A 16,606-nucleotide genomic window follows, 5' to 3' on the forward strand; every position below is an offset into this window, starting at 1 on the left:
TGAACCAAATGTGTTGAATGCTGTCTAGCATAGCTTTTTCTCCTAGATGCGCTGGACTATGTATAGTGTTAATTATAACTTGGACCATTGAATCAGGAAGGAACCATACAGACTTTTCCTTCATCATCCATCCTTGGTCCGTTTGGATCCCTCCTAATTCAGTCCATTTCTTTATTTCGTCTGGTGTAGCATGTGTCTGTATGTCAATTACGTCAAGGGTAGGATCTTTAACTGTCATACAATGTGTCGGTGTCGGGACTATTGTCTTTGTCATGTCGGGGGTTTGAGTTTGAGCAGTCTGTTTAGCTGTTCTGTCGGCTAGATCATTGCCTTGGGAAATGATATCAGTAACCTTCGTATGAGCCTTACATTTCATAATTGATATTGCAGTGGGTAGATGTATTGCATCTAATAAGGCATGAATGAGGGGTCCGTGCTGAATGTGGGCACCGTGGGAAGTTAAATAACCTCTCTCTCGCCACAGCACGCCGAAGTCATGTACAACTCCGAATGCATAACGTGAATCAGTGTATATGTTGACTTTTTTATTTGTGGCTTGAATACAGGCTTGTGTCAGAGCGATGAGCTCTGCGGCTTGAGCTGACAAAGTATTTATACGATTAGTTTCAATGACTTCAGTATCTGTGGTGACTGCGTAAGCAGCCACTAACTCTCCTGTACTTGTTCTCATACATGAACCATCTACATACAACGTCAGGTCTGGATCTGACAATGGGACATCTGTCAAGTCTTGTCTGGGTTTTGTCGTTATAGTAATAACTTCAATACAGTCATGAGCTAGTGGGTCTGTTCCGGTTACTGGCAAAAGTGTGGCAGGATTCAATGTGTTACAGCGTCTGATTTCTATATGTGGCTGAAACAATGTAAGTTCATACCCTGTAAGTCGCGCTATAGTCAAGTGTTGTGTTTGCGTTCTATTTACAAGGACCTCTACTGTGTGTGGTACTTGAACTGTCAATGGATGTCCTAACACTATGGCATCGCTTTGTCTGATTGCTAAAGCTGTCGCTGCTACTGATTTCAGGCATGCAGGCAAAGCCTGAGCTACTGGATCTAATGTACTAGAAAAATAAGCACATGGTTTGTGTGCTCCTGCTTGTTCCTGTGTGAGTACTGACAAGGCAGTACCTTCGCGTTCTGTAACAAAAAGTGTAAACTGTTTTCTGTAACATGGTGTTGCTAAAACAGGTGCTTGACATAAAGCTTTCTTTAGGCTTTCAAAAGCTTGTGTATGTTCTTGAGTCCAAGGGAGAACAGTCGATGTGGCTGCCTCCTGTGTTGTCAACTGAATGAGTGGTTTTGCTAGAAATGCATACTGAGGGATCCACTGCCTACAATATGAAGTGAGGCCTATGAAAGCCCGTACCTCCTTTTGTGTCTTGGGTATTGGCATGTTAGCTATTAACTGAATGCGGTCGGGTGTAAGCTGCCTTCCCTCCTTGGACAGCGAGTGTCCAAGATAAACTACTCGCTGGACACAGAATTGCAGCTTAGAAGGGGACACCTTGTGCCCCTTTTCGGCTAGAAATTGTAAAACTGTCAGTGATGCTTTTTCACATTCCGGTTCGCTTCTCGCGGTGATCAGCAGATCATCGACGTATTGAAGCAGAGCAGTGTTAACTGGCATGTGGATACTATCGAGTTCTCGTTTCAGTGCTTGGCTATAGATGCTGGGGCTTTCTGTAAATCCTTGAGGTGCGCGTGAGAATTTAAAGCTACGTCCATTTAAACTAAATCCGAACAAATATTGGCTTTCCGGATCTATTGGGACGCTGAAAAAGGCATTCTTGAGATCAATTACAGTAAAGAATGTTGCTTCGGAATCAATAGCTGTCAGTAATGACGAGATATCTGGGACCACAGGAAATTGTGGCACAATGCATTTGTTTAACTCGCGCAGATCAATAACCAATCGATATACTGGCGGGGCCTTAGGATCTGTTCGTTTAAGAATCGAAATTATCGGTGAATTACATACATTGGAGTCTGTTTCTACAACTACTCCTTGGGCAATAAGCTCGTCAATGATTTGTAGTAAAGCCACTACAGCATCTGGTGGTAACTTGTATTGTCGCATTCGTGGTAGCACCACTCCTGCCTTTAATGTGACTCTATATGGTGTAATATTCATGCAACCAACATCAGTAGGGCCTTGTGCCCATAGACGTGTAGGTAAAGTCTGCAGTCGGGGATCCATGTCTCTAGACACATAGTGACCTTTAAAATCACGTAAAAACAACCTTACTCCTTCCGGAGAACAACATATTATGGCTCCTAGAGCTTTCAATGTTTTTATTCCTAGCAAGTTTTCTGGACATGATTTAGTAAGCAATAAATCTGTAGTTCGGGTCAGAGGTCCTATCGTAAGTGGCAGAGGTTGTGACACTTCATTAACAATAGGTTTTCCTGAAAAACCAAGGGAAATATTCTGTGAGCCTGAGAGGGGTGCCCCTGGAACTTCACTACGTTTTATAGTTGTTCGACTTGCCCCTGTATCGAGTAAAAATTTCCTATCTTGGCCTAATAATTCACTATGTACATAAGGTCCTTCTTGATCTACAGGAATCTCGATAAGGGGTAAATCAACTTCCCTCTCTAGGCTAGTTCATGCGTAACGCTGATACTCAGGATATTCATACTGTGCGGTCTGATACATTTGTCGTGTTGTTGTCTGTGTGGCAGCAACAGGCAACGGTGGTGCAGCTGGCACAAACTGTATTGGCTGTTGTGCGGCTGGCATGGCCTGGGCATGCTGCAGAGCTCCTTGTTCATTCTGCTCTTGTCTAAATGGCCGTGGTCTTTCTTGTGTTTTACCTATGGCGATATTATGTTTTAAAACTGGACAATCGTGTACATAATGACCTGGCTTTTTACAATAATTGCATGTCCCTTTTACAGGTCCTGCTGAATCGGAATGTGTCATACCCTTTTTATGTCCTTCAGCTGGAACTGTCTGGGAAACTAACATTTTCATTTTCGTGTCTTTCATGCGTCTGTGTTCATGTTCTTGTTCCTCTCTAATTCTATTGTGATGGTACTGTAACATTTGTAACATTTGTGATGGAGTGTTACCTTGCCAGGTACTCTCGAATTTTAATACTCTATTCTTTACTGGTGGCAGGGCATTTTCTACTAATTTTGTTACAAACAGATGTGGGTATGATTCGCTACTTGCTTTTATGCCACTATTTATACCAAAACATTTTTCAAATCGGGCATAGTAATCACTAGTGTCTTCATCTTGCTTCTGTTTACAGGCTGAAATTGTACCCCAATCTTCAGTTTGGGTGTACGTGAATGTGCTGACTCTTGAAAAGTAAGTTTATTTATTCTGGGTGGCGTAGAAAAGATATTGGTAGCACCTCCCGTGGCCCCATCTGGGGTGTCGGGTGTGAAAGGATTCGTCGAACGTGACACAGCAACTACAGGTGTGGACACAGCTATAGAAGTAGCTGTAGGAGCGGATGCAGAAACAGATGTGCTTGCCAGAACTTGTGACTCGATTTGTTGCTGTAGGGATACGGGTGCTGGATCTTGGCGTTGGACCTCCCTGGTATGCGGTCTATGCGGGGCGGAATTAGCATATTCGGGAGCTGCGTCATCTAAATATGAGGAAAGAAAAACATCTTCTGCGGTTTTAGGATGCCCCTTAGGATGTACCTTTATTGGGAACAATGGGGGTGGCAAGTCTTTCGGTATTTCTGGAGTAGCCTTAGGTAATCCTTCGGCCAGAAGGGGATACATACCATTCATAAGGGCGTTTCTTTGTCTGTCTACTTGTTCTGATTTCACTCGGATACCTTCCTCAATTAATAGATTTTCTCGAACTTTATTTGAACTTTCTTTATTCTTTTCTTCCTGTCTACGTGCTTTTTCTGTGCGTCTATGAGATTCTTTACGCCATAACTCAACGGCGTCTTTCTGTGACTGTCTGACTTTCCTTTTCCATAACTCTTCCTCGACTTTCATGATGCACTCTGCATCCCAGGTTCCCGCTGCGGGCCACCTCTGACTTTCTGGTAATCCCTTGGTGTAGTCTACCCATAAATCAAGAAATAATATAGCGTCTAAGCCATGTTTGTGATACATGAAGTGCCCTGGAGTGTCCCTAGGAGGAATAGGGACGGCTTCTTCGAGAACCCCTTTTCTAGTAGTGATCTGTCTTAATTTCGAAAAGAGCGGCATATTGACAACTGATCCGATACTTAATCTTGAACACACTTAATACAAAAGCACAATAATGAACAACCATTCATACCACAATATGCAGGACGTTTAACACATTAAACATTAAACATTAAAACATTTTTAACCTTTAAAATAACCAACAATGATGATCGTCTGCATAACTAATCACCAAGCTTAATTCTTGACAATAACTAGATACTTCGGAATACTTGATATACTGCTAAACAGTACAGATACACTGCTAAAACAGTGCAGACCGGATTTGTGTACCCAAACCCGTCTTGACCGGCACAACCTATGTGCACGTCAGAAATGCCTCCCCAGCAATGGTACTCACCGGGTAGCTTCGGAAACGGAAGGCCTCGGTAACTTGAACTTGAACCGGACTGGACTCGACTCGACTCGTCGGACACTGGGCTTGACTTCGAACTGGTGGGTCTCTGTATACCTCGGATCTTGCTCTCTCAGCTAGGCTCTGGTCGGGATACTTTGCACTTCTCACCGCCTCGTCTGGGTGTTGATCGCAGTCTCAGTCGCCCCCGCTTGACCGGAGGGAGATACAGGAAATCCTGCTGGTACGCGTTAATGTCCGTCCAGCTGGGGCAGGAGACCGGGCCTGCAACTCACCGCCGGCGCGTGAGATGAGAAAGTGTCCCTGTTCGGGCGCCATTCATGTGGTAAATAATTTTCCTTTACCTGGACTTAATTTGATACAGAAACATAATTAAATAGCTCAGTAAAATGAGAGGCAGAATCCGTGGTATTAGAGGTTCGGAATGGGCTTTATTCCAATGATCGATTATAATCGGTTGCTCCAAGTCCCATCACCACGGAGGTTCAGGAAGTGAAGTACATACTTTATTGACAAGAAGTAACCTTTATAGTACATACATTACAATGAAGCGAATGCAATAGGCGTAACAATTGATAAGGAAAATGACGATTTATCTGCGTAACCAAAAAATGGGTGTAATAAGGAGTAAAAAGGAACATAATTGGTTATGATGTCACATATAGGTGGATCTATAAGATAATACTTGGCATAGATGCGCGCGCAGCAGTATGACGTGTGATTGACGTGCAACTAGGGGGTGAAGGGGACTTGACATTTAGCTCTACATGTGGAGACAAAAAGTCTGGGGGGTCAAGTCAACCTAATCCCAAATCATATCTAACATCCTATGTTTAAAGAACTATGTTATCCACAAAAGAAGGACTCTCGGACAGAATCTATTCTATACTGACTGTGCGTGCGTGTACAAGCGTCTAAGTGTCTACACTGAAAGCGAGGGGGTAGGAATATTCCATGGTAACAGGGCTATGAATTACTTGCATGAGGACAGAGAAGTCGAGCCTTTTGCTCGGTAGCTGGAAGAATGTTTACTTAAACTACTAGACAGGAATGCATCGGCTGAGGGGGAAGCAGATAACTCGAAGGCGAAATACAGTTCTTGGCAGAGCATAGGCTGATGTCAGGCTTCGTGAGCCGCGCAGAGAATGAGACAAAGTTCATGGTCACAGATGCAGGCCCGAACTGGAGTTTTCAGAGGCAGAAAGCAAGAGGAGTTTGATGACAGAATCAGGGCCTACTTGCCTGGACTGTAAAATGGCATAAGTGAACCTTATAAAGCCGGTGGCCTTTCATATTTAGGAATGGAATATCCGGCCTATTCATGGCGGATCTGACAGAGGGCATTTTGACGGTGGACGCACATGTATTTGCGTCTTCATAACTGGAACTGGAGGGAACATACATGTACTTGTGACATGCACATAGAACCGTTGGGGTCCAAGATAGGGGACATAACTGATCGGAAAAATCCATATTTCCACAGTATGACAGGAATTCTTGACACTTACACAACCCACAGAGGTACACACTCATACAGAAGCACACATCAATATGTACACTCACACACAAACCTTGTAAAGACTCACATATGGATATCCTCAGGCCATGCATGCACAGACTCATAAAGGCACGCACCCATGCATATATATACACTCACACACAAATGCATATAAAGTCTCACAGATGTATAACTCCAGATCCATGCATACACACACCCTGAGGTACACACTCATGCAGATGCATACATTAATGTGCACACTCTCACACAAACCTTGTAAAGACTCACAGGTGGATATCTTCAGGCCATGCATGCACAGACTCACAGAGGCACACATTCATGCATACATATACTCACACACAGATGCATGTATATTCTCACAGATGGATAACTCCGGATCCATGCATACACACACCCAGAGGTACACTCATGCAGATGCACACATTAATGTGCAGACACACACAAATCTTGTACAAACTCACATATGGATATCTTCAGTCCATGCATGCAGACTCACACATCCATGCATATATATACTCACACATAGATGCATATAAAATCTCACGGTTGTGTAACTCAAGACTTATTCATATATCAAACCTTGCGATACGCAAACCCATAGAGAGGCATCCACATACGCAAGTACAGTGTTAACATGCACGCACACACACATGCACACACACACACACGCGCACACACATACACGCGCACACACACACACACACACACACACTGGTATGTACTCACAGCCAGATAATGCCACACCTGTGCACACATACTCTAACACACAACGTGTGAGTATGTAAGTACTACCTTAGGATCAGAAGAGTAATTCTTGATTTTATGATTTTTTTAGGATGAGCCCTTGGCCGATTTCAGCCCCAATATGCAAGTGCAGTGACTCCCATCAGTATATTTATTTGGTGGGGACCATGACCCAGTTTGTAGGGTGACTCATCAGCCTCTGTGTTCTTGAACTCCAAGAGGTCACAAAAAGACATGGGCATGGACATATACAGACAACAGAGACACAGCACTCACTGCAGCCGCTCACCCTCATGGTTTTATATTGTTCCTCTTCCTTGAATGTAGATTCCTGAATATTCTTTTCCTCTTTCTTCAGAAGACGCAGCCACTCTTGAAGTTTTACCTGCAGAGATGAGAGTGCAAGAAATAAGTGTAGATATATGGAGTGCAGTCTTTTTTATTATTAACAAATTTTATTGACTTTGACGGTACATAACGGGCGGTGCTCGAGGCATATATTTCGGATACAGTTTATGAGATGGTACCAATTATATTCAAACAACAACATTGCCTGTGAACATACAGGCCCAATAACTAAACTTGGCACAGGTTACTACATGTTCCACTGTAAGTAAAATGTCCAGGTGTACATGTTTAGATGACAGAGCGACTCATCTTACCTAAATATGGTCAAGTTTGATTTGATTGCCTGGTTTAGTGAGGGTCTGATGGCGGCAGAGGAGGCAGGTCTGTGCCGCGGTATGTTGCCGAGTGAGACCATATTTTCCTATGTTTTTGTGGACAACCACGAGCCTGGTACACCGCGATTTCAGCCTCCATGCTGTCCATGGCCTTTCTCCACCCCCCCCCCCCCCATTGATGGCAGGGAGGTACCCGTCCACATTTGGGCAATGCCCCGCTTGGCAAGTGTGAGGCCCAAAAGTAGTAGATGTGGTTAATAGCGATTTCCTCCTATCCCCTCGGTGCTGTGAAGTAAGAAAAGCTTGGGATCGAATGGAAGATGCCAGGATAGGACCCAACCCAGACAAGAAGATATTTTATGCCAACATGGTTGCAGTGCCCCACAGCTCAAGACCATGTATAGGAAAGTCCCCTCCGATTCTCCGCATCTCAGACATATGGGGGATAACGCCGATCCTCCAGCGGCGGGAGAGGGTGTAGTACGCTCAGTGGAGGTATTTTAACTGAATTAGGCGGTATCGTGTGGCTATAGTGGCATCTCAGGACTATCTAGAGTCTCAGTTCAGTCATCATCTGTAGGGTCGGGGATGTCGGCTTCCCACGCTACCCGGGGTTAGTGTAGTGTGGCTTGGGTATCGGTAGTCAGTGTCTTGCAGATTTGCCGGATCCTATGCGTGACAAGATCCCCCATTAGTAAACGTCCCTCTAGGGGGTCAAATTCTGGTAGACCTCCAAGCGAGCAGATTAGGGGAGTCAGGGCGAGTCTCAGCTGCTGATATTAGTAAAACTGTGTCCAGTGCAAGTGGTATTCTATTTGCAGTTGCTGTAAAGATTTGAGTGGGTCCCAGCAGAATGTCACTCAGGGTAGATATTCCAATGAGGTTCCATGCTCGGAAGCCTGGAAGCTCGGCGACAGGTCGCAGGTAGATACCCTGCCACAGAGAGGTTGTCTGTGTCAGGCGCCCGTACCAGCCCATTTTCTTCACGATATAACACCAGGGCTGGATGACGGTTCTGCAGGTGGGGGGGGGGGGTCGAGTGGTCAAGGTTTTTGCGACTGGAGGAGGCTCAAGAGGGGGGTACCCTTTATCGCAAGTGTTAGACCTGGCACCATTGGCGTGGGTCTCCCTTCCATGTTTGTGCTGTTGCCTCCTGTGTTTTTTACATGTTTTGCTGGTCTAGATGCTTTGGGCACTTTGCCAGTGCTATTCAGTGCCGAAGTGCAAGTGCTCCCTATTGTAAATGGTTGTAATGGATTAGTGACTCCATGATTGGCTTATTTGATTTACTTATCAGACCCTAGTACAGTGCACCGTGTGTGCCCTTGGCTTGTAAATCAAATGCTGCTGGTTGACTTGCAGCACTGATTGTGCCACCCACCGGAGCAGCTTGTAAGCTGTGGCTCAGCCCTGCCATTGCACAGCCTGTGTGCAGCCTAGTGCTGCCATGTTGACTTGGTAAGTGCACCCACTTGCCAGTCCCTAAACCTTCAATTTTCTTCATATCAGAAACCCCTAAGGTAGGCCCAGGGGCAGGGTGCATTAGGACATGCCCTGGTGTGTATGGCATGTACTGAGAGTGAATTACAGCCAATTTCGTTTTTCACTATTGCAAGGCTACCTGTCCCCATAGGCCAGAATAGGCAGTTTTCATTATAACATCTTATAATCATAACTGACCCAGGGAACATGGTAGAAAAACGATTTTAGTATGCCTGAACTCAGAATGAAAAAATACATCTTTTAGTGAAATTGGTTTTAACATTCTGTGTTTGAAAATACAATTTCTAGAAAGTAGGAATTTTCTCGCCTAACCATCCAGCCTGCCTCTGCTAGGTTGTGTATTGCATATCTGGTTTGTGAATGACAGGGGCTGGGGGTGGCTCCAGGAGGCAGGGTGACTTAGCACTAGGCTGAATAGGCCTATCTGCATTGAGAGTGGTGGGAGGAGTAGCACCTGGGCCTGACTAGGGCTAAGCCTGCCTTCCACAAAGCTGCCTCATCCTCCTGTGGTGCATCTGATGACCCTGGCCCACACTGACAAAGGAAGAAGTTGTGCACTGGCAGAATGCACCCAGAACTTGTTTGGACTAGGTACAGACACTCTCTGCCTTCAGAGACAAAGGACTTGTGTGTATAAAGAGGGGGACCCAGACCTCAGAACTCTTAATCACTTCTGGGAATCAAGACAAACCTTTGGTGAGGAGAAGAACCAGGATGTTGAAGGAGGAGACTACCTGTTGCAAAGTCATCCTGTGCCCTGGGCACCCCCCAACTTTTTGCTGACTGGAACTGGTGGTAACAGACTCTGACTGACCCTGGGCTCTGCCTAACCAGGCCCAGGGCCAGTGCCAAGCTGAAAGGAACACATTAGATTTATATATAATATGGCAGGGGATTGAAACTACTTAGAGGTCCCCGGTATCCTGGCGCATGGCAGTTTAGAGGCCAGCAGCTTTTCTGCACTTGCATGTGTGCTCTGCTGAAGCCTGGGGTCAGTTTAAAACCAGCCCTGGTTGCCAGGACTGCTTTTAAAAAGTAAAGAGCTGCTCAAATTCGACTTTGATGCTAGAAAACCTGGTTAAGAAAGATATGCAATATTTCTGCAGATTCAGAACCCCTAAAGTCTCCCTTAGTTGCACAGGGGGTGGGGGTCCTGTAGAGATTAGGGAAATACTTATAAAATATGTTTTTATAAGCCCTGGTGCTAGAAAACTGACCCCAGTCATTTTCCCCATTGCAAACCCCGTGGCCCATAGGTTAACATGGTAGGAAGTTATTGATTAATAAATATTGAGAGGAGAGGACTAGCCGGACCATTCAAAGACTTCCCAGAATGGTAGTAGTAAATCCAACAATATTATATTGTTGAATTTCTGCTAACGTGTACATACAAGAAGTTATAAGACTTTCTTGTTTGTAGTCCAAATTCAGCCTTCCAGTGGTCTGCCCTGATTGGTCAGAGATAAGTGGATTAGCCAGGCTGCTTTGAAGAGGTGATAAAGAACCACTCTGCTGGGAGGGCAGTGTGCTGGTCTATAATGTATGCCAGGCCAGGAGGTGGAGTCGTAAACTATGCTCTTCAAAGGCAGAGGGGACGCCTGGGTTTCAGTTTCACTTTGACACTCTTGACCCAGAGTCAGGGCTAGGCTTAAGGAAGGTATGTGCAGATGGTAGGGGGAGAGTCCATGGAAATAAGCCATCCCAGGGGGTGTGTTTAGCCAGCTCTTACCTCCTTGCTGGAAAATCAGCCATTATGGATTTGGAAGAAAGATGCACTCTGGGACAACATAATGCCACACTCTACCGGATGTGGTCATAACTATGAGGAGTTACCCTGCTTTCATTGGTCAGAAGTGACCTGTGGCTTGACCCAGAGAATTTTGAATAAGTATCTGAGAGGGGCAGAGCCCTCCAGATCTGCTGCTTGAAACTTACTTGAAGCAAGACGTGCCCTGCTGAGAAGTTCTGCTGTGCAAAGACTTCTAAGGTCTGACCTCTGAAAACTGCGCCATCTGAAAACTGCAGCCCTGTGGATTACCTTGCTACAAAAGGACTAAGAAGTAGACTCCCTGCAAGCTACAGGTTAACAGAGCTCACCTGGACATCCCCACAAAGAATCCCCAGCCTGGAGTACCAGTGGATTTGAAAGGGTTTTGTTCAAGTGGATTGCGGAATTGAAGTTTCACACTTTCAAGGACCCTCTTGGAGATTCCAGAACCTTGGACTGTGTGTTGGATACTTTGGGACCCGCAAGCAGAACTTCAGGAAGGAGTTCTAACTGGACCCCGCCTGCTGGAGAAGGCTACACAGTGGTGAGGTATTCTCCAGAACCTTTTCTAAAGGTGTGTCCCTGTCAGAGAAAACGAAATGACTAAAAGGGGCACTGTTGGTTTCTAAGCACTAGAAAGTGACTAATCTTTAAAAATTCATAACTCTGGTTCCCTACAGTGGATTTTTTTCGTTTTGGTGTCATTTAAAAGATACAAATATTACCTATTTTTATAAATTGGTGTTGGATTTTTATTTTGTGTTGTGTCTTAATTATTTACTGAAATGGTGTTTTTGAATGCTTTACATACCTGTCTTTGAAGTAAAGCCTGTCTGCTCGCAGCCACGTTACCAAGGGTTGAGCATGGGAATAATTTTCTAAGACCTATGCTGGGTCCTATTATGTGTTAGTGGCCTTATTGCCAGTGGCAGACCTACATTTGCCCCTACCCATAACCCACCTTCCAACACTACCCCTGTGCTGAGTGCTGTTTGGGGGTTGGCCTGCATGGGTTGCTTCATTGCCAAAGAAAGGAGAAGAGGACTAAGTGTGCTTTCATTATCTTGAAGAAGATCTCCAAGGGATTGAACTTTGAACTTACCTCCTGCCTGAAGTCTCAAGGATACAAGACCTCATCACCAGCTCCCCCTGAATTCCCTTGTTGGGAATTGAAGTGCCTGCTATTGTGCTGGGCCTTCTGAGAGACTGCGTGTCGCTGGGAGCTGGAAGCGCGACTCAATGAAGAAGCGTGTCTCCACCGCAGCAGTTGCCATCGCATTGCCGAGGAAGCGTGCCGCTGCTGCATTTGTCGCCATCGCATCACCAAAGCGCGTCACATCACCGGAGAAGCGTGCCGCTGTCGCAGAGGTCGCCGTTGCATCACCGGAGAAGAGTGTCACAGGGCCTGTCATGGCTCAGAAGATCACTGAGTCGCCAAACGGCCGTCGGGCGTGCACGCATCGCATCTACGTTGTCGCATTCTAACCAAGACGCAATTGTCGCATCGCACTGGAGCGTCAGCGCATCGGATCACAGTAGGAAACCGGTGCATCAACTCCCCACACAGTAAGAAAGCGAGCCTCAACTCCCCCTGCGCAGCAGTAAGGAACCAACACATCCACTCCCCTGAGTGAACCGACGCATCACCTTCCCTGCGACCCTTTTGTTTGTTTTGCGTTGCGCATCCAAGGTACTTTGAGAGTCAAGTATTGCATTTGCAATCTTAAGTGAAGTGAGCTATTTCCTACCATTTTAAAGTCTATTTTTGACTACACTATTGTGGATTTTTGTCGTTTGGTCTTGTCATAAGTCTAGTACAGATTACTTATTTTCTCAACCTGTGTGGTGTCCATTTGTAGTGTTTTCACTGTATTACTGTCTGATCACAAATGCTTTACACGCTGCCTCTGAGATAAGCCTGCCTGCTCATGCCAAGCTACCAAGGGGGTGAGCAGGGGTTATTTTAGGAGTGTAGCCCCTTCCCCTGACAAGGCGCAAGGGTCCCTATTTGGACAAAGGTGCAAACCATTGTCAACTAGAGACCCCAAATCTAACATTGGTGGTCAGCGGTGAGGATTTAGACTTGCATTTGTGACTCATATACAGTGATTGGTGTACACTACTAGTGAGTGCAGACCAGAACGCAACCACATACATTTTGGTAGAGTTTTTTCCTTGGAACTTCTTTTCTATTTTTGATTCTTGAGCACTGCCAGTCTTTTCTACCATGAGTAGGCCAGCATCCATCGCATCTGTAGACATTGAATTGGAGAAGAGAGAATTGATGCTTACACTGTGCCTCATCTCAAAGCTTTGTGCAAGAAATTTAAAATCTCTGTGAAAGGCCTCACCAGGAAGGAATATGCTACTTACCAGTATGCATCTGTTCTTGGCATGTAGAGCTGCAGAGTTGTACACTTAGCATAGATCGCCATCTGGTGTTGGGCCCGGATGTTTGCAGTTTGTTTTTCTTCTTGGACAGTCTTTGGAAGTCACGAGTTTGGTGACTCCTCCTTCGGTCCGTACTGCGCATGGGCTTCGGCTCCATCCTCAGATTGTTTTTCGCCAACAGGGAAATGATGGAGCGTAGTAATAACAGTGAGAAACCCATGTGTTGTATCTAAATAAGATGTACTGGAACGGATACAGGTAGCCGGGGAGGCGGGTGGGCGTGTACAACTCTGCAGCTCTACATGCCAAGAACAGATGCATACTGGTAAGTAGCATATTCCGTTCGAGGCATATGAGCTGCAGATTGTACACTTAGCATAGATTATATAGCAGTACCCAACCTTAGCGGCGACCACCGGTATCCGTTGCAGCTGTTTGAAAAAGTGTCTTTAGTACAGCCTGGCCCACCCTAGCTTGCTGCTTGGAATGCACATCTACACAGTAGTGTTTTGTGAAGGTGTGCGGTGTAGACCATGTGGCTGCTTTGCAGATGTCATCTAAGGGTATATTCCCTAGAAACGCCATAGAAGCCCCTAACTTTCTTGTAGAGTGGGCTTTAGGAGGAACAGATAATGTTCTCTTTGCCTTTTGATAGCAAATTTGTATGCATTTTACAATCCACCTAGCTATCCCTGTTTTAGAAATGGGGTTGCCTTTATGTGGTGGAGAGAAGGAAACGAACAATTGTTTAGTCTTCCTGAAGGGTTGCGTTCTTTGTATGTAGTATAGCAACGCCCTTTTCACATCAAGTGTGTGTAAGGCCCTTTCTGCAACAGATTGGGGTTGCGAAAAGAAGACAGGTAATTCCACTGATTGATTGAGGTGGAAGGGGGAAATGACTTTGGGCAGAAACTTCGGATTTGTGCGAAGTATGACCTTGCTGTGATGCATTTGTATGTAGGGTTCCTGTATGGTGAACGCTTGTATTTCACCAACCCTTCTAAGGGAAGTGATAGCTACAAGGAAAGCTGTTTTCCAGGTGAGAAACTGTAGCTCACATTTGTGCATTGGTTCGAAGGGCGGACCCATTAGTCGTGTAAGAACTAAATTTAGATTCCATACAGGGGAAGGTGGTGCCCTGGGAGGAATTACTCGTTTAAGGCCTTCCATGAAGGCTTTAATAGCGGGCACTCTGAAGAGTGATAAATGCTGTCTGTTTTGTAGATAAGCAGCTATCGCTGCTAGGTGTAGGCGTATGGATGAATATGCCAGGTTACACCTGTGAAGATGGAGCAGATAGCATATGATGTGCTGTATGGATGCATCTAGAGGGTTGATTGTATTGTTACGGCAGTAAATTACAAATCTTTTCCACTTTGCGGCATAGCATGCTCTAGTGGTAGGACGTCTGGCTTCCATGATGATGTTCATGCAATCAGGGGGAAGGTTAAGGTATCCGAATTCTAGGATTTCAGGAGCCAGATCGCCAGGTTGAGCTGAGCTGGGTCCGGGTGCCTGATTTCTCCATGGTTCTGGGTTAGGAGGCATGGGGATAGATGCAGTTTTTGATGTGGTACCAGTGACATTTGTAGTAGCGTGGTGTACCACGGCTGCCTGGCCCACGTCGGAGCTACCAGAATGAGTGTGAGGGAGTGCTGTTGTAGCTTCCTGACCACTAATGGAATTAGTGGGAGAGGTGGAAAGGCGTATGCAAATCTGCCTGACCAGTTCATCCATATCGCATTGCCCTTGGACAATGGGTGTGGGTATCTGGCGGCGAAGCTTGGGCATTTTTTGTTTTCGTGGGTGGCGAAGAGGTCTATCTGAGGATGCCCCCACTGTTGGAAGAATGGGTGAAGAACTTGTGGATGCAGTTCCCATTCGTGTAGTTGTTGCGTTTGTCTGCTGAGCAGATCTGCCATGGTGTTTTGTACGCCTGGAACGTGCTGTGCCAGGAGGAAGATGTTTTGGGGAATTGCCCATCTCCATATGCTCTGGGCTAAGCGGGAGAGCTGGGGAGAGTGTGTCCCCCCCTGTTTTTGGATATAATACATTGCAGTCATATTGTCTGTGCGAATGAGGACTGCTTTGCCCGAAATCTGTTTTTGGAAAGATTTTAGGGCTAGAAAGATCGCCAAGAGCTCCAGATGGTTGATGTGGAGCGATTTTTGCTGTGGCGTCCATAGACCTTGCATGGTGAGGTGTAGAAGGTGCGCTCCCCAGCCGGAGAGCGATGCGTCCGCTGTTAGAGTCACCTGAGGAACCGGGTCCAGGAACGGCCGCCCTTTGGAAAGGTTTGTGGTGTTCCACCACTGCAGAGAGTGATGTGTGCGGCCGTCCACCAACACCAGATCCGTCAGCTGCCCCTGGGCCTGGTTCCACTGTTGTGCTAGGCACTCTTGAAGTGGACGCATGTGGAGTCTTGCATGGGGCACTATGAAGATGCAAGACGCCATCATTCCTATGAGCTTCATAAACACTCTTGCTGGAAGAGAGTGTTGAGGAAGGAATGTTTTGCGTAAGGCTTGAATGCTTGTGATTCTGGCTGAGTTTGGATAGGCAATACCCTTGGAGGTGTCTATAGTGGCCCCGAGATATTGCTTTGTGTGAGATGGTATGAGGTGGGACTTTTGGTAGTTCACCGTGAAGCCTAGCTGGTGGAGCAGTTGGATGGTGCTGTTTGTATGCTGCACACATTGGTCGTAGGACGCGGCTTTTATCAGCCAGTCGTCTAGGTAAGGGAAGACGTGAATATGTTGACGTCTGAGGTGTGCTGCTACTACTGCTAGGCATTTGGTAAACACCCGTGGTGCGGTGGTGACCCCGAAGGGGAGAACCGTGAATTGGTAATGTTGCCCGTCCACCACGAACCTGAGGTATTTCCTGTGAGAGGGGTGTATTGGAATGTGAAAGTATGCGTCTTTCAGATCCAAGGTTGTGAGAAAGTCTCCCTGGCAGAGGAGTGGGAGGACTTGCTGTAGGGTGACCATGTGAAAATGGTCTGAATGTATGTAGGCATTTAGAGGCCGGAGGTCGAGAATGGGTCTGAGGGTCCCGTCTTTCTTTGGTATTAAGAAATATAGGGAGTAGACCCCTAGATTTTGTTGATTGACGGGGACCTGCTCTATAGCGTGTTTTTGGAGGAGTGAGAGTACCTCTTGTTTGAGCAGTGTGGAATGTTCTTGAGACATTGGACGGTGCCTTGGTGGGATATTGGGTGGGGTAGATGTTAGTTCGAGACAGTACCCTGACCGAATGATTTGGGTCACCCATTTGTCCGATGTTATGGACTCCCATGTGTGGATAAAGTCTTGTAGTCTGCCCCCGACCGGAGTGGGATGGTCTGGGGGGAGCGGAGGGGAGTCATTGTGCGGGTGGGGTGGCAGAACGGGTGTTGTTGGTTTTGCCCCTGCCCTTATTGTTGTTGCCTCTGTAAC

At 46.2% G+C, this 16,606-nt stretch overlaps 1 protein-coding gene across 1 annotated transcript in view; it reads right to left on the bottom strand.

Moving 5' to 3' along the window:
* LOC146869616 (E3 ubiquitin-protein ligase TRIM39-like) overlaps positions 1 to 16,606 on the bottom strand; it is a 273,031-nt gene that overhangs the window by 192,920 nt on the left and 63,505 nt on the right. Inside the window, exon 2 of the mRNA XM_085608690.1 lies at positions 7,114 to 7,209. Within this exon, the coding sequence (XP_085464816.1) occupies positions 7,114 to 7,209 (96 nt within the window). The remainder of the gene's footprint in view (positions 1 to 7,113; positions 7,210 to 16,606) is intronic.

The sequence above is a fragment of the Triturus cristatus genome, chromosome 1_1 (genome assembly GCF_964204655.1).
Source record: "Triturus cristatus chromosome 1_1, aTriCri1.1, whole genome shotgun sequence".
NCBI classification, from domain to species: domain Eukaryota; kingdom Metazoa; phylum Chordata; class Amphibia; order Caudata; family Salamandridae; genus Triturus; species Triturus cristatus.